Consider the following 22,702-nt stretch of genomic DNA (forward strand, 5'->3'; position numbering starts at 1 on the left):
TAAAGCTATTAATGCCTAGTAGCAGAGACTTTTTGTGTGCCTGTAGGAGATTTTTCCTTTTGTGTCTAGGAGATGGGACAGATTCCAGAGAATTCTCTGCACCTCTGAAATTCTCTCCTTCCCACTCTGAAATAGCTGAAATTTGCCGATCCTACTAGGCACTTTTGTTTTCACCAGGCCTTTGAGGAATGTGAAGGCAACTGTAAATAAGGTATTTAAATACTCTGGCATGATCAGAGATGTGTCCTTTGTCTTGGGGGCATTTTGTTTTGAAGAGTCAGAGGATGCTTAAGAGTAAATGGGGTCAAATATTTTCCATTCTGAAGCTAAAAAAGGTAAATGAGATATGCAGGTGATAAACCTACATGTGACTTCAGATATTTATAGGTTTATATTGCCACGTCTAAGGCAGATTCTATTTGTTGCTAAGCTGGGTTTTTCTTTTCCCAGTCTTCTGCATACAAATACATAGGAAGGGGGAGGTGCTTGTCTGTGTTGCTTGATTTAGTCCTCTGTAGCTGCAAGCACTTGTGTGGTAGGGGAAAATGCACTCCACAGATTTGTGCAAAGGATGAAATGTTTTCATCTGTAACAGACCGAGGACTTAATTGTAAGAGAAGCCACAACTGTAATGTGCTGCAAGAAGTGGTGGAGGTGGGAATGGATGAGCAAGGGGAACCCCATTTTCAAATCCCAGAAATTTTTGGGTGTAGAGAACATCCCCAGGTGCTTTTGAACGTGGATTACAACCACCCTCTAGTGGAAAGGATAAATTTTTTTTCCTGGGCCCAGCTATGATGATTAGTTTAGCACAGGAATACATAAGCAGGGCACACTGAACACAAAATAACAGAATTTACTGCAGCAGGGTGACCTTAGTACCCTTATTTTAATTTCCTCAAAGGGAAAAGTACAGGCAATTTGCTTGAACAGCTTGAAATATTTGGGAATTAGTCAGCTGCTCCACATTAGCACTTCTGTAATGCCCAGCACACTTGTGTATGCTGGGTGCAGGGCCAAAAAAAACCCCAAACAAAAAACCATCCAACTATACCAATAAAACCCTGACAATTATTCTGCACCTTCACACTGGGTAGAAAGAAAGGATTCCTTGTAAGGGCTATGAGCTGATAGTCATGAGAGTGACACATAATCTCAAATGATTTTTTTCTACAAATCAAGGAAGTACTTTCAGGTGTAAATGGAGATAAGGAATTGGAAGTGTCTTTTTTTATTCTATGTGGAATTTTTGTAAGCCATACGGATTTTGGTTATAAGCGTGGCACCTTGGGAATGTGTATGCTGCATTTGGAGAAGGATGGGCAGCAACGCTCTTGGCACAGAAAGAAGTTCCAGTGAAGCCTCCTAAGGTGGTCTTGTATGGCCACCTCTTTTGTGAAACAAGGCAGCAACTTTCGCTCCTACAGAGAGGAAGGGATTGTTTTTAACCTTTTGTCACTTCTCAACATGAGGGCTGCACAAACATTTGTGCAGCACAGCACAACCTTATCTTGAGTACAGATTGTCTAGCATCTTGCTTGAAGTGATGGAACCTATTGTAAAAAAAACCAGACTTTCTTCGATCTGCTTTTTTTACACTTTGCAAACCTTTTTTGAGAAGGAATGACATCTTAGGGACTACCTGAAATCCCTTTTGGAAGCCAAAAGACTGGACATTAATTCCTTGCTCAGAAGTGGAAAAAAACATACTCGAATGGCTGCAGGGCTCTTCAGATACCACAAGAAACAGAAGAAAGGTCTTCCGCTTGCAGTAAACAGGAGACCACTGACAAGATGAGACTTCTTACTTCATTTCGTCCATATGAAAACTCATTTCCTGGATAAAGTTAAGCATTAGGTTCTGCAGCCAGTAAAGGAAAGATGACTTGTCTTTGGATGCACCCATGTTGCTTTTTCTAGAAACCATTATGAAATGGCATAAATTTCTCTCTTCATATCTGGGGAGATTGAAATGAGAGATTTAGTTTTTCAGTAGCTGAAGACGGAATAAATACTTTTTTTTTTTGCTGACCATGACTAAGTCTATACGAAGCTGTTATATATTTGAGCAGAGCCACAAGGACAACAGGGCACCAGAACCCCTTCAGAATTCTTCCTTGGGGATGGTACTTAAGATAAATTCATCTTCCACCTCATCTGATCTTGCAGCTGTCTACAAGTTTGACATTTGTATTAACAGTATTTTGAATACCTGAGACTGAGTCAGGCTCTACCTACTGATGTACAACCTTCCCCTCTGCTGTTGTGGGGAGTTTTGTATTTTTTACCTCAAGAAATGAAATGAAATTATATAATAAATAAAGTGAAAATGCTGTCATTATTTATAGAGGTTTGGGGTTTTTCCCAATAGATATAAATGTAGTGTCTGACAGAAGATTTAAGAGTTTTCATTGTCTTCCATTTCTGAAGCAGGTTTGTTGTTCCCTGGAAGACCTGAGAGTGCAGTCAGTCACTTGTGTTAGCAGGATAAAGTCAAGCCTATAGGGAGATTCACAGGTGTTATCAAAATGGTATCGTTTATAAAGAGCAGACTGTAAATTCCCCAGGGCAGGAACTAGCCTGTGCATGGGTAACACATAACTAATATATAAAGATTATTAACTCAGAAATGGATTCAGTTGCTTAAGGAGAGTTCTCCATTTTGCAGTCCATCAATTGACATATACCTGAAGCTCTGGGAAGGCATGGATCTTCCTTAGTTGCTGGACCCTGTCACCCAGCCCCAGGGCCAAGGACTCTGAATTATTTAAACAAGATGCTGATACTATTTCTTGGATGAGCTTTTACAGAAGTCTTTTGCTCAAGAGAAGTTTGTGGTGGGTGTATGTGTTTCAGTGTGAGGGAGGTGTGATACACAAAGGAATAGTTGGGAGTTTTTGTGCACCAGTGGACAGCTAGATTTTGACAGTTTTTAAGAATTCTCCTTTGCACTTTGTGAAGTACACATGGTACCAAGTCGCTGTTTAATAATAAGCTTGCCTGAAACAGGCAAGCCTGAGCATTAATGTTTAAAGTATGACAAAAAGGTAGTAAAGTAGCTCCAAAACCACCTCTGAAGGATAAAGTGTGATCTTGCCAGAGAAGTTGTTTTTAATCCCTGTAAGGAGGGTGTTTGGGTTTACCATCCTGAGTTCTCTGATGTGTCCAAACCCCTCCTGTGCGCAAGGGCTTACACAGGACTCAGCAATCTTTCTCTCTTCTGTTAACAAGCACTGACTGAGCTGTGTAGGTGACCCCAGCTTTTCCAGCTCATTAAGAAGAGCCAGAAGCTGCCTAATGAGAACTGAGCGTCAGCAGCTCTGAGAAGAGCAAAACATCTACGTAGGCAAGGATAAAAAGCCAGCCTCTGCTGGTACAATGTTAAAGAGATGTAGTTGATGTTTTTGTAGTGCAGATGACACATTGTATGTGCAATAGGGCATGAATTTCATGAGCAAGGTGCCCTGTGCTAAAATACCTGTCTAGTGACGCAACTAATGCATTTGGCTTGAAGAGGGAGAGGGCAATAAGTGCAGTGGAAGAACACGAGAGTGTAAAGGGAAGTGGAGAGACCTGCAGGAAGATTAGAAAATGCATCACAAATTACCATATCCTTTCAAGAAGATAATGATATGTAAGAAGTCTTGAGGGAAAAAAAAAAATCCATTATTTAGGTTAACTGAAATTGTGTTTATCTTGTACCATATTTGTTTTTTATTTTGGATGGAGCAGTGTATTGATAGTATATAGCTGTGGCTTATATTAAAGAATACAGTGGTGATCAACACTTGGATGCACCTTACAAACCACACGTTTGATTTATTGTATTAGAATGGAGATATTCAAAAGCCTTTTCAGTCTTCCAGTCAAACTATGGAGTTCTTTGGATCACAAAACAGAATGGCTGCATCAAGTTTGTTAAGATAAAAATGCAAATAAAAGTGACAATGCAATCCACTCTCTACATCCCACCTGAAGTCACCAGCATCCATGTGCCACTGCAGTCAGAGACAAGGACAGCCAAATTGGTGGGAAAGGCAGACATATCTTCCCATCACATGTTGCAGCAATCAGAGCAATTTCTCTTTAGGTAACAATAGAAGAAAGCATTCTAGCAAAGGGTCCTGCTTCAAATAGGCTTTGTAGTGAAGCATTTCATGTTATAGTATTCTTCAGGTTGTAGTCAAGAAAAACAAGTTCCCATGTTAGTAGCTGGAAAGGTATAGCAGATTTTTAACTTTCCATGGTTTGTAGAGGTAAGGTGATCCTGGTATAGAAATCCAGATGACTTAATTTATTTGTTACTGCTGTTTAAGTAATGCTCCCCACTGTAGTGCTCAGCTGCCAGGGAAACCTACCGGGAGCTGGAGCGGATTAAGGAAAGGAAGATGAAGTAGAGCAATTTAAGAGAACATATTTTTAACAAATTTAGGAACAGAAACAGAGAGAGCAGAATACATAGCTGCCTCAAATCACTCACAGTTGTTTTTCTGGAAGCTGGGATGTGCAGATGTTCCACAGATGAGTACTGTAACATCTCCACCTTGGTGCCAAGCAGTAGATGTTTGGTTAATTCTGGTGCTGAAGGCCAGACAGATTACCTGCAGTGACCCAACAGAAAATGCAGAGTGACTTATTTTTAAATTGTGGTTCGGAAACTGGGGAGAAACACTGGCTTGTTGGGGGTTAGAATGTCTTTTGCTCTTTTGCATTAAACATTTGGTTTCCCTTAAACATAGTCTGTAGGCTTCTGAAGTCCAGTGTTCTCCAGTCCTTTTGGCATATACACGAGAACATTTCACAACTATATGTTTATCAAATTCACTTATCTTGCATTTGTAATGTTTATTTTAGTTTTCCATCCTATTTCAGGTTAAATGAGTTGTTTTACTTCTTCTGTCCTCCAGGCAGATTAGCACAGGGAGTTTCTTTGTAGTTTGCTATAAATTATTAAAATAATATGGGTTTACACTCCTTCATTTTTTATTTTATGTTTCTCAGAGTATCTGATATATGTACATAGATACCTGACAGCTCTCTGAAAGCTAATTCATGTGGTGCTGCCACAAACCCTACCCTTTGCTTGGGTTTTTCCTTCAGAGAGATGTTGTAGGAGTTTGGTTGTGGCCATTCTGTTTCCCCAGTTTTGAGTAACTCTCCCCTTCAAAACAATCTGCAGGAACACATGGGTGGTCAGTGAGTTTAATCACCTCAGACTTTTCCAGGAGCCAAGGCTGCCATGCAGACTCTTAGCTGCCATGCTCAACATTTCTCCATGCAAAAGCCATATTGGAAATTGAACAGCAATGACACCAAGACAACAGAGCCCGTCCCTATAGGTGTGCTCTTGCCTGGACACAGAGGAATTTGGGTTTCTGTTTGTCTGAAGTGCTGAGAGGCTTTTTAACAGAAACCTGAAATGCATTCCATTCCCATCACGTATTGTTGGTACCTAGTCTGGACTGAGCAATTTGGAGGGTCTCTTACATATTTATATTGCATTTCCTGAATGTTCACATTGGGGTGTAGTTAGTGTATGCACACACAAGGATACACGTGTGTACACGAATGTACATGTAGGCACACAGAGCTGTGCACACATGCAGGTTTCTGCCCAGGCAGGCCTGAGCAGCAGGTATTTGCCAGGTGTCAGGTTCCTTATTTTGTGGCACCTCAGCTCACAGCCAGTCATTTCTGTCAGCTTTTTTGACTTCTTTTTTAATGGTTTCTTTTTATTTATTCCATTCAGAAGCACTCACCGTGTTGTCTTAGGCAGCTTTAAAAAGTGAAAGAATTTAGATTTTTGGGTAATCAAAATTATTAAAAGTATAGATAGGGCTGTGGTTGTGAAGAAGGGAGAACTTACCTAGGTAAAGGATTCAAATGTAAACAGTCTCAAACACTTTACATCTCTAAGCCCTGTTTCTTTTGCTTTTTCTTTCCCTCCCTCAGGAATTCATTTTATCAGAAGATTACAACAAGATGACACTAGTGAAAAGTTACCAGGGTAAGAAGCACAATCCATGTTAATTGGTTTGTATTGTCATTAATTTTTGTTAACGTTTTCTTTAGGACTATGAATGGAAAAGTTTCCCTTACAATGATAGAATTTTATTTTTTTAAACTAATGTAAATGCTGGTTTTATCAATAGATCTACAATGTGCTTTATTCTGAGATAACAAGATTTTTAAAAGAGCTGTTTCATGTTCTGTTTTCCCTTTCAAATGTTTCTTTGGAATATCACAGTAGACAACAAACTGTCCATGTCTGGGGAATAGGAGTTTTAATTTTCAATCTTCCGTAATCCAATGTATCTACTGAAACAACTTAAGAAACTAACCCATCTTTGAAGGCTGAAGCTTTTAGGGTTAGTCTGATTGTATTTCAGTAACTGTCAGTTCCAGTAACCACAAGATTATCAGTGAATACCTCTCCTAGTAAAAGGTCAAGAAATGCCAGTCCATACCTTTTCTAATTAGAGTCTGGTGCTCACTAATGTGATGTTTTTAGAAACCTAGCTATTCATCCTTTTCAAACCTCTTATGGACGTTGTTTTGGACAGGTATTCTTATAAAAGAGACAAATACATGTGACAATTTATTATATTTTTTTTTTTTTCCTGTTAGACTAGGAGGTGGTATGATATTATGTGGTGTCATATGTTATATACTAAGCATTATGTTTCTGTATAGAAGCCTCGGACATGTTAGCTTGACATTTCTCACATACATTTTAAAAGATGTTCTTACTCATATATTTTTAGTTTTATACCTTGAAAGACTGAGTGTAATTTAAGTCTCTAAATGAAGGCTCTGGGGATCACTTTGTAACATTTCAATTTTAAGGTATGAAGAGAATCTTGATTTTTGCAGAGCATGGCTAACATGTGAGTGTTTCATGAATGTCTGGTGTGTTGTAAAATTAAGCTAGAATGCCTGGTTTTTTTCTTAGCTTATAAAAACTGAGGACAAATATACAATGATGATAATATATTTATATATGTGAATCTTAAATAAGATTGCTGCAGTCTGACTGTACAAGTGTTAAGTATCCAAATTTGTGATTGCTCTGCAGTCACCAAAGTTTAATGCAGCTAAGTTTCATATTTAAATGTTGTGGCACTAAAGAGGGTGAGCTGAGGTTTTTTCTTCTGTGTATGCAGAACAGCATATGCATGAGAATGACTTTCTTGATGAGTTCTTCAGGGAAAATGCTGAAAATTTTAGAAGAGAGGAATGGATTTCTTGGCAGTATTTCAGAAAAGCCAGTTGGCTGTGATAGCCCACTGAAGGTCTGGGGAAAACTCAAAAAATTAGAAAAGAAAAGAAGGAAAATGAACGCTGTTCTTACGGCTTTCTGCAATGTGCCAGATATGTTGCAAATATTAGGGGACACCTTTGGATAGGAAGATGTCATGGGTTGTCCTGAGGGGAAACCCAAGAGCTCAGATTCCCCAAATATTGGAGAGCAAAGGATTCTGAGTGTCCACTAACAACAATGGAGAGGTGGTGCAGCTCACCACACTCCTAACTAGAGTCACCTTCTTCCTTCCTAGCCTAGCTGTGTCACCATGGGAAGGTTTTTCATAGGATCATAGAATGGTTTGGGTTGGAAGGGACCATAAAGATTGGTAAGTTCCAACCCCCTGCCTGAAGGGCAGGACACCTTCCACTAGACCAGGTTCTCAAAGCCCCATCCAGTCTGGCCTTGAACACTTCCAGGGATGGAGTACCCACAGCTTCTCTGGACAACCTGTGCCAGTGTCTCACTGCACACACCCGCACAATTGCAGTGAACAGTTTTGCAAGGCAGGAAAAAGAAAAGAAACCCAAAGAGATTCCCCACAGTTTTTGGGTCACCAACGACTCTGCTCCACAGCAGAGTGCCTCCCAACACCCTCCTCCAAAAAGACATGCTCCTGGATTCTTCACTCCTCACATCAGGTGCTGTTGAAGGAATGTAGTGCCCCCTCTGCCTGATCCCTGGGCTTGGCTGGACCCATGATGGAGGTCTGGAGTGCTGGGGAAACATTGCAAAAGTGAAGTGCTCTGTAAGCAGCTGTCAGTCACAGGGTACAGTCCTGTAGTTCCATTGGTCCACACAGTGTTAGGCACTTTCATGCTCCTCTTGCTAAATTTGCCTCCAAGCAGAACACTGGATCTGGGCTTACCAGCAGCCTTACTCGGTCCAAAGTCCAGCTGGGACACAGCAAGGCGGAAAGAGCCACATTTTCAACACAGTGTCTGGGAAACTATGCAGGAAAGAGCATTGTAGTCCCTTGGGTAGGTATATCAAGATCCAACAGAGATGGACCTTCCTCACATGGTCCAGTAGGACTCACTCCCTCCACAACCCTATGCCTGCAGTCCACCTTCCTCACATGGTCATACTGAGTTTTGGGGTTGGCATAAGCAGCTTGGTAAAACCCTGGGCAAGGAAAAATTAAAATTAAAAAGGAACAGGTGGTTTTGTTTGGTATGGTGGCCTTCTAGTGGTTAATTTGTTAAAAGTCTCAGTTTTAAAAAATTTTACTTAATTAATTAAATTTATTTTTAAATAATTAAATTTTAATTAAATTAAAACTTAATTAAAGTTTTCAAGTAAGACCTTTATGTTCTTCAAAAGTATTTTAGGGGTTTAAATAATTTTATTTACCCTACTAAGTGGCTTTAGCTGAATCATGATGATTCGTGTTGGTCAAATGATCTGGTGACAGAGAATGACAGCAGGTGGATAGGCTGTGAATAATAAGACTTTGGTCTTGGTAGGGGTGTGCAGCCAGGTCTGGTGGCTTATGAAGCCTGGCCTTGCTGGTGTACATGGCTGGACGTGCTCTGTGGAGGTTTTGCTGCAACACTGTGTCTGCAGTTGTGAAATCGTATTTCTTGAAAGGCATCTGAATGCAGTGATGGGGGATGTGACACAGGATTAGTCAGGACTCCGGGGTGGGTCTTGTGGCATTGGCCTCCTGCAGGCGCTGACTCATTCCCTTGCATAAGGAGGAGTAGTGCAAGCATTTGATCAGCGCCATTTGGGATGCTCTAGGAAATTAATTTTTTCATTGTGTGTCTGTCTCTCATATCATCATCCCTTCTTCTTCAGTCACAGCACCATCTGAAGGTGTAGACAATTTCTACTCTCTCCCTGGGCAAATCCTCCCACATTCCTGCAAGAAACCTTTCCCTTCTTTCAGCAGCTGTGGCTTCCAGCCCCCTCCAGCCCCTCACAGTCTGGTCCATATGGCTGTTGCTGCTTCCCATTCTTTATGGCCTTCTCTACACTGCTTCTTGCAACTGGACCATCTTGCTGTGCTTCCTCTGGATGAGATAACAACTACTGGTTTAGTGTTTTGTTTTTTTGTTTGTTTGTTTGACACACACTTTTTCTGCCTAGCCAGATTCATAGACCTGTTTCTGCCCCATGCTTTGTGCAGCCTGCCTGTTTCCAGGGTGTCCCCCTGACCCCCTGCTTTCAGGCCAGCTGATGTTATGCCCTTACTTCTGCTTTCGCCTAAGCACAGCCTCTTCACTTGTGCTTTCCTTGCTTGTGCTAAGCTTTTTTTCTGCCTGGCAATTTTCATCTCTGTTTTGGTGTTTGCTGATAGTTTTTGCTCTTGTAACCCCTCAGAACAGCTTCTTGCCCATCACTGTGTGACTGTGCACTGACCATGCTTCTCAGACTTTTGCCTTTATACACAGCACTGGTCCTCCATTTCCTTTGCTGACATCTTGCTGTGCACCTCCCAGCTGCAGCTCCCAGCTGCAATTTCTCATCTCTGGGCACAGCCTTTCCATCCTCGCTCCAACCTGCTCTTTGCACAGTGCTCACTGCTGCTCTCTCGTAGAGCAGAACAGCTACCCTGCTCACTCCCGCCCTCCAGCTGCACATGGACCTGTGCCCTTCTCCTTCTCTGCTGCTTCTCTCCCTTCTTTACAGCATCTTTCCCCACAAATGGCGCTGTTCTCATTCTGGTTTACACATATCTGCTGTTGCCTGGTGCCTGTTTAGAGTTCTCCTCTGCTGTGGCCACATTCACACTCCATCCCGTCTCCATCCTGCTGTTACAAATGAGCAGCTTTAGAATTGCTTGCTCCACATTTTTCTGCATACAAATGATAATCAAATCTTCAATTAACGAAGGACCAGCTTTTTGCTGCTTCAAGACGATGAACCTGTGTTAATCCTAGGGCCCAGATCCCTTCCTTGCTCTTCTGTCAGCTTCCAATCTTCTGATATTTTACTTCTTTAAGCTTTACATGAGTCAAATTTCCTCTTAAGGACAAGTGACTTTCTGATTGCATTTGTCTTCTCTTTGCTTCTTTACTTAGATGATCTACACTGTGCACTTGCACTTGTTTCAGATATATCTGCCATCAGCATGTGTGTGGTGGCACCAGCTAATATGTGCAGGTGGACAACAGAGTGCTGAGTTGAAAGCTCTTTTTGGGGAGGGAAGATAAACGAAGCTGTCATGTACACTCCATCCACCTCTTGGCAAGTACCGTTTTTTAATGTCTACTCCTAACTTGCCAGGAAGAGCTGCCTCAGCATTCACAGGTAGTACTTCTACCAAAAATTACAAGCCCTGTCTTTTAGAAGTTTTAGGAGGTAGAAGGAGGTTTATGAGAGTTGGGTGGTACCAGCTATCCTCACAACCAATTCAAACCATCAGAAGCTGTCGCTAGCAGTAGCATTTGCCACATGCTGAGAAAATATTTCTGGACAGGCCTTGAGCAGTCTGATCTCAGCCAGCTTTGCACATCCTGTGGAAATGCATGGGTATGTGTGTGGCATTGATGGTTCACACAAGCTCCTGGAGCATGTTTGTGAGCTCATGAGGTGTGTGTGGCAGCAGTCGTGTCCTGAAGTGCAGCACTCAACTAGCTGGTGCAGCTGTTCCCAGAGACACCAACAGATGGCTAAAGATAAGCGTGGGGCTACTGAATTTCTTCCCAGAGAAAGCAAGGGTAGAGAGGAGATGGGATCTATTTGAAAGAGTTCAAGTGACTCCGGGGTGGTCCCCATCCTTCTATCTGGAATGTAAATGTGAATGGAAGAGCCAAAATCTGAGCTCTTCTAATGGGCAAGGGTGAAATCATCTGGGCACAGTTTACACCTGACACTTTGGTTTAGCTGCCTATCACTGTTATGGCAAGTTGTGTCAATAAATCTATTGACTTTTCTGCTCAGGCAATCTCAGTCTGAAAAAGCAGTGTGGATCAGGGCCGGTGTTGTCTCTTGGGAGCCTCCTCTTCTTTCCTACAGGTAGTTCCCCCTTGTGGGGCTTGAACACAGCTCTCATATATGCTGCACATTTGTCTAAGGCAGACAACAGTTTTTCCATAGTGTTCTGAAGAAATTCTCTGCATTTGAGATAGAGGTTTGGGGCTGGTTTTTAGGCTTCTAAACATATTCAATCTTTTTTTGTGCCAGTTTTTATTCAAACAGATATCAGCAGTCTGTTTGGTGTGACACATGTTGCTGCATCTTAGAACAGCAATAAACCGTTAGGGCTGTAGATTGAGGAGTGTGGCATTCACCATTAGGTTACAGCTGGGAATAGTTCTGTATGTCTTTCCAGCTGCTTGTTTTATTAGAATATCGACTCAATCAGCACTTCATGACTAAGCCCACTGGTCATTCATACAAAAAACAAGCATGCATCCCCCTGTTTTAATGAAAACCTTTTGATAGCTTTGTTTTTGTAGCGGTAGAAATTTATTCCTTCAGCTGTTCCATTCATCTACCACACCTGTGATATTTTCTTCTATTTAATTTTTATTCCAGAAACCTTTTAATGCTGAATCTTCCCTTTGGTGCAGCATTGTGCCTGTGCTGTAACGCATTGTTCTGGTGGGGTACCACAGCCCAGATCCACCAAAACTTCACAGCAAGAGGAGCAGCAGTGTTGGCATTTTCATTTTTGATTACTGTCAAAAAGTAGCTGAAAAGAGGTTTAAATGGAGCCCCAAGTCCATTCCAGGTGGCAGCTTTGTTAGTGATGATACAATGATGGAGGGAAGACTTTTGCTGCTGTAGAAGATAAATGACTGCAATAGGCGTTGAAGGAATTAAGTCTTGCTTTCACTCTTTCTCATGCAAATGCTGAACATGCAGAGCAGGGACCTTACAAGCTTCTGTGGAAGCTGATGTCAACAGGATTATTAAACACCAGCTGCTTCTGTAGGGAAGTGTGAGTGGAGGAGTTGGGTGCAGTTGGTATTTGCAATGGTTGTCTGCCCCCATGTTCTTCTCTGTAATGTGTGATTATAGGTCTGTCTGCTTAACTTTCAGCTCATCAAAGCAGGGTCATCATGATTCTGTTTGTCCTGGAGATGGAGTGGGTGCTGAGCACTGGACAAGACAAACACTTCACGTGGCACTGTTCGGAGAGTGGCCAGCGGCTGGGGGGGTACCGCACCAGCGCAGGCGCCTGCGGCCTGCAGTATCCTTTGCTGAGCTCTCAGTTCTATTTCTGCTCTTTGGCACTCAGTCTTTTTAGTTTGTTTGTCTAGTTGTCCTCTGAATTTTGTGCCCTGTATGTATTCAGTGCTTTGTGAGAGAAACTGTTATTTAAAGCCAATTTTAAAAACTGTCAGTTCTTCTTGCTTTGTCTTCTTAATGTGTTGTGGCATATTTAGGTCTAAGCATTTTTGAGCACCACAATGGGTGATCTACAACCTATTGTGGTCTGCTATTGTAATAAATATGGATAGAGCCTTCAGTTAAACATGCAGTGCATGCCTTCTTCAGAGAATTAATGGTAGCAAAAGTAAGTTGGTGGTCAGGTCAGAGCGCCTGTGTGTATGCATGGTAAAAATTAAATTACTTCGATAAAAAATAATGAGCACTTGTCCTTCACTCTGGAACTGCTCACTATGTATTGGGAGTTTGGGTTAACTAAAGAGTAAATTATTCCAGAAATGGCACTCAGGTGGCTTATTCACATAGAGCTGCCCCAGCTGCCTGACAATAAAAGATATATTAATTCAGCTTTATTGCAAATGAAAAGGGAAAAGGAAAAGTAGGAGCTCTTAGGCTGAAAACAGAGGTTAGCATAAACAGACCTTTTAATGCCCCAGAGTGTTTGTGGTATAAATGATGCATGCTTTGCTAGTTCAGGAGAAGTGATACTGACTCAAAATTATTGCTTCAAGATGGACTTGTTTTATATTATCTGGTAATTCAGCCAATTTAAATGGCAGAAAGACTTTTTAATTCATTGATAAATATTTTTGAAAGCATGATGCAAGAATTTGCCTGTTCCCTAGGTCTCTCTAGAGAACAGCCAATTTTCACTGATAAAAACTTTTGGAGGACAATTTAATTTGGGTCATCTGATTGTGATGATGGAGGGCACTGGAAGCAATGCCAGGGAGAATCACTGACAAATACTGCAAAAATATTTGGCATAACCAGGAACAGGTTTGGGTTTTTTTGTTCTGCAGTGTTCTGTGTGCTTAAAATCAGTACCCCTTTGTATTTTGGAAGGGAGAGAATGGATACCATCCAACTCTAGCACTTAAGTTACAAAGGCTGAGGAGACAACTCTTATGTTCATGGCTAAGGGCTACTTCAATGGTCTTTCATAACAAAACCACAAACTGTGTCCTGGAATAATCTTGTTTTTTCTCACCCAGGAATACTGCACTATTAGTATGAACAGGTATTAGCATTATTAAGATGAACAGGTGCCTAAAAGTAAACTCTAATACCTCCTTGAGACTGGAGCACTATTCACAAGATTGCAGTATACTCATGTCAAAAGAATTAGCAAGTCATGAAAGGAATGCAAAGCTTGTGTAAATAGTAATTTTTCCTCAGCATCTATCCTTCAGATTTGATGTGGAAACCCGGCATGTGTTTGTTGGTGACCATTCTGGACAAGTCACCATCCTGAAACTAGAGCAAGAGTCCTGCAGCCTTGTTACCACATTTAAGGGACACACAGGTGAGGCCTCAGAAGGAGACCCAGAAAAATGCTCAGGAGGGTCTTCATCTGTGCTCAGCATCACGGTAGTTGGACTGCCCTGTGATACACTAGGATGGCTTGTGCTTATGCTTACAGTGGAAGGGACATAGCTCTTCAAGTGTCCCAGCATTTCAGGGAAACTCTATTGGTAAAAAGAAGAGCGATTAGAGCTCTGCGCAGAACACATCTGTGGCAGAAAATCCCACAATTAGTAGCTGCTAATTAAAGCAGAGTGAGATTGGAACAAATTGTGGTAGTTCTAGGAGACAGAAAGGATGCTGCTAAAGGCAAGATCTGTATTGGTAGACCCCTGCCTATTCCAAGTGGAATAGGCACCACTTGGAGGCACTAAATGCTTGTTTCACTGCTGGGACTTGTGCCCCATCACCCTTTGAAAGGATCAACCCTGGATATGATCCTACCATCTAACAGAAGAAATTGTGTCATTCCTCAACATTTTTTCTTCATATCCCTCCTCTCTAAGTTCTAATAGCTCAAGATAGCACAATGTAGTTGAGTCCTTGTGCTAGGATACTGAGAAGATGCCCATGGCATTCCACACTTGCTTCTTTTTTAATCTTCTGGAAATTAAGAAGATGGAAAGTTGTGTAGCTCCCACTGTGACCATTCTTCTTTCACACTTTACTGCTCAGTGGATTCACCCGTGCAAACAGCAGTGAAGCCCTGTGCCCACAGAAGAGCAAGATGGGATTTCAGTAGTTTTTCTAGACTGTTATTTTTCCACTGGAAAGGACATGGTTGCATAGTCCTTGCCAAAGAGATCTGCATTTTAATCACTCCATATTTTTTGTTGTATCTTTATATTTAGCTAACTTCCAATCTTCCACTTTCTGTAATAAAATGACTGTTTTGTGTATTGCTATTGCAGGTGGTGTCACTGCTCTCTGCTGGGACCCAATACAGCGAGTTTTATTCTCAGGCAGTTCTGATCATTCCATTATAATGTGGGATATTGGAGGAAGAAAAGGAACAGCCATCGAGCTGCAAGGACATAAGTATGTTCAAAGCCATTCCTCCTGCTTTTATAGGAGCAAAGCTAAATGCAGAAGCCACATCTGGAAACAAACAGCCCAAAGGTTACAGTCTACACAAAGCCTCAAGATTGTATGTGTGACTCCGTATACAACAGGCATAGTTTGCTTATAGTAAATTTTCCAGTGTTGGGCCCACAGGCTGTTTTAAGAGTCTACAGAGGATGGTGAAGGAAAGCACATCTGTATTCCTGAATGTGTTGCACCAGAGCCTGTGCCTTTGTTGGAAAGAGGAGTCTCCTCAAATGATAACAGCTCCAGGGAAATTCTCGGGGTTTTTAGGTGTCAAGGTCTTTCCTTCCCCTAGAGGGAGCATCGGGCTTGTACAATTAATCTTTTTCCTCCATGCTCTTTCACCTACAGCCTGAATTCTAAGTGATGTGCTTTGACCTTTAACCGTAGCAGCCTTCACATCTCCTCAGTGCTAAGAGGCATCATCTTTGCAAGTATATTTGCATAGCTGTAGATGTCTTTGAAGATGGGGTAAGCCCGTGCTGGGCATTGATTATACATCAGAATGACTCTAGTGGCAATGACTCCTCACCTTTTTACACTGGCAATGCAACAAGTTGGTTTCAGTGTTGGGTCTGCATATATGTGGGACTTGCATGCCAGGCTTGGGTCTGGAGAGACTAAATCCCATGGTGGTTTTGAGCTAACAGTTTCTTACATATTCATGCATTTCTTTTGGGTGATGCTGCACTCTTCTGAGTGATTGGGATGCCTCTGGGATTTCAGAGCACTGCAGAGGTCTAGCTGAAATTCCCAGATCACCCTCATACCCTACCAGTGGTGCTTGCTAATGCATCACTGCCTGATTTATTGCTGTGGAAATCAGTTCTATTACGAAGTTAGCCCCTGGACCTTAATCTGTGTGGTGGCTGTCAGCTGGAACTGTACAACGTAGCATCCTACACATCCTGATGGTGCCTCTGGTCTTGGGAGGCAGGCACTGTGAAGGCTGGCAGTGTTGTCCTGAACTCTCCTGTGAATGCATTCCCCTCTTCAGGTTCAGCCATAGGCACAGATAAATGTGTTAGCATGCAAGTCCTTTTGGCTGACAAGACCAGTGGTGGTAGCAAGGGAAACCAAATGTTGTGGATGATTTCCAGTCACAGTATGTTCAGTTCCTGTATCTTTCCAACCTTTTTTTTTTTTCCATAACACTGTTGTACAGTCTTTGTTTCCCAGGCTGCAAATAGCTTGAGATGAGGCCTGAATTTCTTTGTTTTATTAAGGACTGAGCCCACCTTTGGGGGTTTAAGCTGAATTGTTCCTCCCATGTTGTTTTTTTCATTAAAAGAAGAAACAGAAGCACCTAAATGTTCCACTTATTATGAGAAGGCTTAGTAACAATTTAGTGTTTCCTACATTATTTTTGAATAGTGTCAAAAGAAAATCTTTAGTAGTTTCTCAGTGAAGTGTTTGTTTTGTAAATCTCTGCAAAATATACAAAGTTGTTACTGACATTCTGACAAGAAGGTAACTTACCAGGGCTGTGTTTTTGCATCCAGATGTGCCTTCAGAAGCTGCAACCCTATTGAGGCTTCCCAGTACAGCTGGGACCTCCCATCCCAGAAGCAGCAAAAACAGTTATCAGAACAGGTCTTTGCTTTTGTGGATGCTGCCCAGATGAGCAACACTCTCATTCTGGTCCCAGTCTGACAGTAAAGACTGATTTGCATCTGATGGATGCCATGTGCAGTGAGTGGTGGAAGGAAACATATGGGCAAACAAATGGTTTGTACTGCTTTATTGATATTCTGTGCTCACTTGTGCAGTAGCCATAGGTGGTTGATTGCTAACTGTCTTGTTTCTTTTTCAGTGATAAAGTTCAGTCTCTCTCCTATGCTCACCACACCCGGCAGCTCATCTCCTGTGGTGCAGATGGGGGAATCGTTGTCTGGAACATGGATGTTGAGAGGCAGGAGGTAGATGCTTAATTCTTGTCAGTTTGGTCTGAAGCAGTCCTGCGAAGAAGGGGCCTTGCTAAAATGTGTAGCTTTCAATCGAAACAAGATCATTCCAAGCTTTAAAAACGTTTCTGGGCATGCTCCAGTTGTTATACAGCAATTATGCTGTGCCTTTGATAATATGGTACAGGGGAAATCGCCTGGCAGAAGATTTGTATTAAATAGGCTGCTAAATGGCTCTTGCTCATTACATTAGTGCTCTGAAAGATATTCTGTAAGGAGGGTATTGAGATGCTCTGCTGTGTTTTTCAGCACATCATGAGAAATATCAGGTCAGATGTAAATGGATGGACTGATTAATTTTGGTTTTAAAAAAGTGAAAAAAGAAGGCTCTTGGTCATCTCTGGAAAAGCGCAACCCAGAATTTTTCTTCCTTGATAAGAAGTCATTTAACTAAGGGTTCAATCTCACCTGCCACTTGGTCTTGCTTCCCTCTGGTATAACCACATAGAAGTGGGGTAAATTATGTCTTTGCTGATCCAGACAGTAGGATTTCACCCACACATTCCTAATTGCTTTTGTGCTTCATGGCCAACAAATGTGAGCAGGTGCAAAAGCGTTCCCCAGGTCTTTGGCGCTGTGGGAGCAGCCCCCGCTTGGCAGTTTCTGAGTCCTGACTCATAGAGGGCGGAGTGAGCTCTGTGCTGGCTGAGTCAGGCACCAGCCCTGCTCAGGAGATTGGCAAATCCTGGTGCCATGAGTCACAGCAAACCTGTGCCCTCTTCCTGCAGGGGGAAGGTCAGAGCAAGACTTTTGGCCATATGGGCTTTCACCAGCTTTGCTGGTTCTCAAGACTCGTGGCCTGCGTGGATTGAGTGTGTCTCCCTTGAGGAAGGAGAAACGCTAAGTGGAAAACTTGATTTTAAAAAAAAAATCCTGAAATAGGCATAGGCAGAAACTGAGCTCCCTTTTTAATGTGAATTAGCATTCCAGTTGACTCTCCTTAATTGCTAATCCAGGGTCCAAGTATGTCATCAGCTCCTAAATTGAAACGAAAGCAGAGCGGTTTCCTCCTTCCCAACAGATGTTTCCTTTTTGCTGCAACTCAAACATCTAGAAATGAAAACCTTTATTTATTTGCTGCTTTCAAAAGGCTGCAGTAAGGGTTAAGATTGGCTTATCACCAAATAAGCAGGAATGCTGTGAGAAGGCTGGTTTAAAAAATAGAGGGGAAATATTATTAGCTAAATAAAGGCCATGCAGCAGGTGCTAATGGTGCACAGCTTTCCCAGATTATGGCTATGTGGGCTTGTTCTTGTTAACAGCAGCACAACAGGATGCTAAACCACCCCCAAAACATGAATCCTTGGGATTTTAATATCAAACCTTGGCTTTGGGTCCTAGATCACCTTTTTTTTGGATTTTGGCTTTTGTATCTTTGCCCTTATTTAAGGATTTTTCTCCATATGATACGTGCTCAGTACCCATTTTGTTACTATCAGACTTCCACATCACTGAGATTGTGTTAGAGTCACTTAAGCCATTTTAGCCCTTGATTCTTTATTTTCAACTCAATTTTTAAAAAGCTGTAAGAAGATGTTTGAAAGATGCCATAAGCTGTCTTTCTGTTTGACTACAAAATTACTTGTCACAAACAAAATGTTGTTGTTATTGTTACTTGTCACAAACAAATTCTATAGTGTTCAGATGCCCAAGAGATGGAGAGATATACACAGAGATGTAAATCTGTAGGCATTAAAAAGAAAGACTGTTGTGGGTAGAAAGGACGAGGATTTTCCCCAGGAGAATGAAATGCCTTCAGAATAACTGGCAGAAGAATATGGAACAGGTGATTGCTTTATTGCTGGGGGTCAAAGCTATCCTGGGAGCTGAGGGTCTCCATCTGCCCTTAACTTACCTTTGCCTGCCTTTTCTATTGTTTTTAGTTCTTAATCTCAGCTGTGTTTCTTGCCACTTTCATTTGCAGCATGTGAGAAACCAGTGACTCTGACAAGACACCTGCAGTTTGCTAATAGCACTTCCTCACAAAATATTAAACAATATTTAGTGTTCATTTAACCTCATGGGTTGATGAGGGAAAAGAGCTTGGGTTTGGTTTGGGTCTTAGGCTTGTCCAGGCGAATCACATCTTTCTCATCCCTGTGTGTGATTTGTAGCACAGGCACCTCTGACAGCAGGAACTCCTCTTAGGGTGTTAAAGAAAGAAAGAGTATGAAAAACCCCAACCACATCAGCATTTCCCATAACTTCCCTTTTCCTTCAGATGAGTTCCTTGGCTATCAGAAATATTAATTGACCCCAGCTGCCACCAGGGACAATAGCAGATGGTAAATGCTGTCCAGACAGGACAGAACTAAATATTTTTATATGTTTAATTACAGAATTGGGTTGTTTCTGTGGTCTTATTATCAAACTCTTTGTGATTTGGATAAGAACTGTTCCTCCCATGTCCTTCAAAGCTCAAAGCTAAGCCAAAAAGGATTCCAGGGAACACATATCATATTGTCATCATCAACAACAGTCAAAATGGCATCTTGTGAAATGGAGATACTAAATCAAGTTTAGCTGGACATATTGCCACACCACAACACATCTTTTTTGTCCTGCCTCTAGGCTTCATTGGAAAATTTTCTGCTTGTTGCTCACTTCCACTTTGTGTTTGTGTGTGTGTTGCAGACCCCAGAGTGGCTGGATAGTGACTCCTGTCAAAAATGTGACCAGCCTTTCTTCTGGAACTTCAAGCAAATGTGGGACAGTAAGAAAATAGGCCTCAGGCAGGTTTGTATGTGCCCTTTGGTGTGTTAACGTGGTGCCATTAGGCTTTTCTCTCATAATGGATTCTGGTAACCCTTTTCCCCCTAAAGCTTTGAGAATTTACACTTTGGTCTTCCACTAAGTGCTCATGGGTGGGACAGTGGGTTCCCCTCTGTGGCTTGATTTTGTGGTTGAAAGGAATGCACTGTTCTTTTTCCAATTAATCCCAATAGCAAATGCACATAATAGGCCTTGGGCTGAGTAGACTTGGGGCCTTCCATGACTTTAGCCATGTGGAACTTTGCTCCTTGTTAGTCAAATAAGTTACAGAAAGAAATTTACAGGTGATTTTTGGAGATTGTGCCAGAACCAAAGCTGTTTTCAATGAGATTGGATAAACATCTGTAACTGCTCAGGCTGTATTGGGAAAGGCTTACTGGTCTGCTTGAAACATGCTGCTGTGTTTTCCTGCCTAGCAGCAGAGGGCTGCAGATTGCAGACTTTTACTAAATGGGTGTAGAAGTGCTGCATGTGCTCATGGAACTTGGGAAATGAGGTGTCTGGGGCAGAGCTGAGCTGCGTCATGTCTTGCTGGAGCGAGATGGTAGAGCCAGTGGACCTGAGCAGTGACCTTTGTGGCCTGAGATGTCTTTCTGCATGTTGTCTCCCACAGCATCACTGCCGGAAGTGTGGGAAAGCCGTGTGCGGGAAATGCAGCTCCAAGCGCTCCTCCATCCCGCTGATGGGGTTCGAGTTCGAAGTGAGGGTCTGCGACAGCTGCCACGAGTCCATAACAGATGAGGAGTGAGTGTGGACACTGAGCCCTCTTGTGCTGCAGTGGGAGAAAAGGGCCTGGGTGGGTGCAAGGATCCAGGAGGAAGCAGCCTGGCATGGTGGCGCCTGGGCTTTCTCAGCAGGATAAGGAGGAGATCAAGCCAGGAGGGGTAGAGAGCCCCCCACCCCTGTTCCTTTCATGCCAGAAAGGTCTCAAAGTGCAGTTTACAGAGTGGTTGCTGAATTAATGGCTTACAGCAGCAGTCAAGTACTTTTTTCCTCAATGGAGAACATTTTGGGGGGAAATCCTGCAGTTACAGTTCTTGCTAATTTTTGGATTTCTTTCTTCAGGCGGGCGCCTACAGCTACTTTCCATGACAGTAAGCACAACATTGTTCACGTACACTTCGATGCCACCAGGGGATGGCTGCTGACCTCGGGGACAGACAAGGTTATTAAGGTAGGAGCGAGGAATGTGCTCTAGCTCCTGTAATTCATTTCCCTTCCCTCTGCCGTGTGGCTGCAGGATGTCATACCTGCCTTCTTCCACCCAGACACTTCTCACTTGGGATTTGGTTTAGGATTTCTGCCCAGTAAGGACCAAGGAGGTCTTGGTCTGTGAAGTTATTGCCTGAAGGGGCTGGGACAAAGCTGACTGAAGCTTTCCCTTGAGGAAATCCAACTGTTTTTCAACATGCCAAATCTCAGTGTGGCTGGATAAAGAAATGGCTAAAATAATGACTAAGTTTTAACAACTTGAGTAATTTAAAAAAACAAATACCTCACAATGTGTTATCACTGTTCTGATCATTGAAGTTAGTCATATAGTGGAAGTTTTTTCGTTTCTTTTAAGGCCATCTATGAACCTGGCTCATACAGATGAAAGCTGATGACAATACAGAATGTCATTTCACCAACCTCCACCACTCTGACATAAGTGGTGGAAAATTAAATCAAACTTCTTCAGACTTCTTGCATCCACCTCTAACCATGTAACCCCTCTTAATTAAAGAAAAAAGGTGTAAATTATTTACAGATTTTATTTTTACTGTATTTTATTGTCTTTTACCATTATTCATTATGTTGTTTTATTTTATTGTGTTTAACAGTTGTGGGATATGACACCAGTAGTGTCTTGATGTTACAGCAGTGGAACTTGAAAGGTGATATTTACAGAAGAAACGGATTTCCTAACCCTAATTATACTGCAGAAGATAGATAACACTGGGTGCTTACGGCAGATGAGAAAGGAACTAATGTGTTTACAACAACTTTATGTCCTCTGCTTGATCCAGGCTGAGCATTTGCACGAAGACTCTTTCCACTTCTTCTCAAAATATACAAGAAGGTATTTTTTTAACTAACGGTTTGTACAATCTGACTTTGGTTGTCTTGAGTTTGTTTGGAAAAATCTGTGTGCAGTGCAATTTTTAGTTTTTATATTTCACTATGTCAAGATAGTTGCTGCTTTGTACAGAGGGTTCTTGGGTTGTGTCTTCCTCTGTGAGTTTTCGGTGTCAACAGACTGTGTAAGGCAATAGGCTCTCCCTGCAGCCAGTACCTGTTGGTTTGGGATATTTCTGCTGACCATGCTCTCTTCAGAGGAGGAAATCCAGGCATGGTCTCTGGGTGCATCACTGAGGAGCTGATGGACTGTTGCAAATGCTAAAAGGGCTCTACCATCTACTTGTCTTAGTGGGCGTCATCCAGAGAGCATTCATTGGTCTGCAAAATCATCCCGCCTCTTCCTTTGCTGCACAAGTCGCAGAACCAGGGGTCAGGTTATTCAGCAACTGATTTCTACAGAAAACTGAAATAGTTTTCCAGCTCAGAGCACACAGACTTGTTTGAGTTTGTTGATGATGACAGTCTGATTCAAGTTATTGGCAACAGGAACTTTTCGGAGTGTGCATGGAGGGGGGCAGATCTAAAACTGGTCTAGATCTGAAAAGTCTGGTTTATCTCTACCTCTACCTCTACCTTGCACAGCAGCATTTCAGCATTTATACCTGTCTGTGTTGTTGAAGATGAATTTTGTTTTTCCTGTTTTCCATATGGTTAGTCATATTTATTTTTCAAAATGCTGATGGTTTTTATTAATTTTCTCTATAGACCCAAATTGATATTGCTGAATGATGCCCATTGTCCTGTTGTCATACTTTACAGTTTCTCTTAAAAATAAACAGTATTTAAAAACCTGGATTGACCAAAATTA

General features: G+C 42.0%; 1 protein-coding gene across 1 annotated transcript in view; it reads left to right on the forward strand.

Moving 5' to 3' along the window:
* The window catches only part of WDFY2 (WD repeat and FYVE domain containing 2), a 59,424-nt gene extending 36,737 nt beyond the window's left edge, over positions 1 to 22,687 (forward strand). The window contains exons 4-12 of the mRNA XM_058840638.1: positions 5,953 to 6,007; positions 12,296 to 12,446; positions 13,840 to 13,952; positions 14,863 to 14,989; positions 16,851 to 16,956; positions 19,636 to 19,737; positions 20,387 to 20,517; positions 20,839 to 20,947; positions 21,597 to 22,687. Coding sequence (XP_058696621.1) covers positions 5,953 to 6,007; positions 12,296 to 12,446; positions 13,840 to 13,952; positions 14,863 to 14,989; positions 16,851 to 16,956; positions 19,636 to 19,737; positions 20,387 to 20,517; positions 20,839 to 20,947; positions 21,597 to 21,626 — 924 coding nt within the window. The 3' untranslated portion in view covers positions 21,627 to 22,687. The remainder of the gene's footprint in view (positions 1 to 5,952; positions 6,008 to 12,295; positions 12,447 to 13,839; positions 13,953 to 14,862; positions 14,990 to 16,850; positions 16,957 to 19,635; positions 19,738 to 20,386; positions 20,518 to 20,838; positions 20,948 to 21,596) is intronic.
* Positions 22,688 to 22,702: the final 15 nt, after the last annotated feature.

The sequence above is a fragment of the Poecile atricapillus genome, chromosome 1 (genome assembly GCF_030490865.1).
Source record: "Poecile atricapillus isolate bPoeAtr1 chromosome 1, bPoeAtr1.hap1, whole genome shotgun sequence".
NCBI lineage: Eukaryota > Metazoa > Chordata > Aves > Passeriformes > Paridae > Poecile > Poecile atricapillus.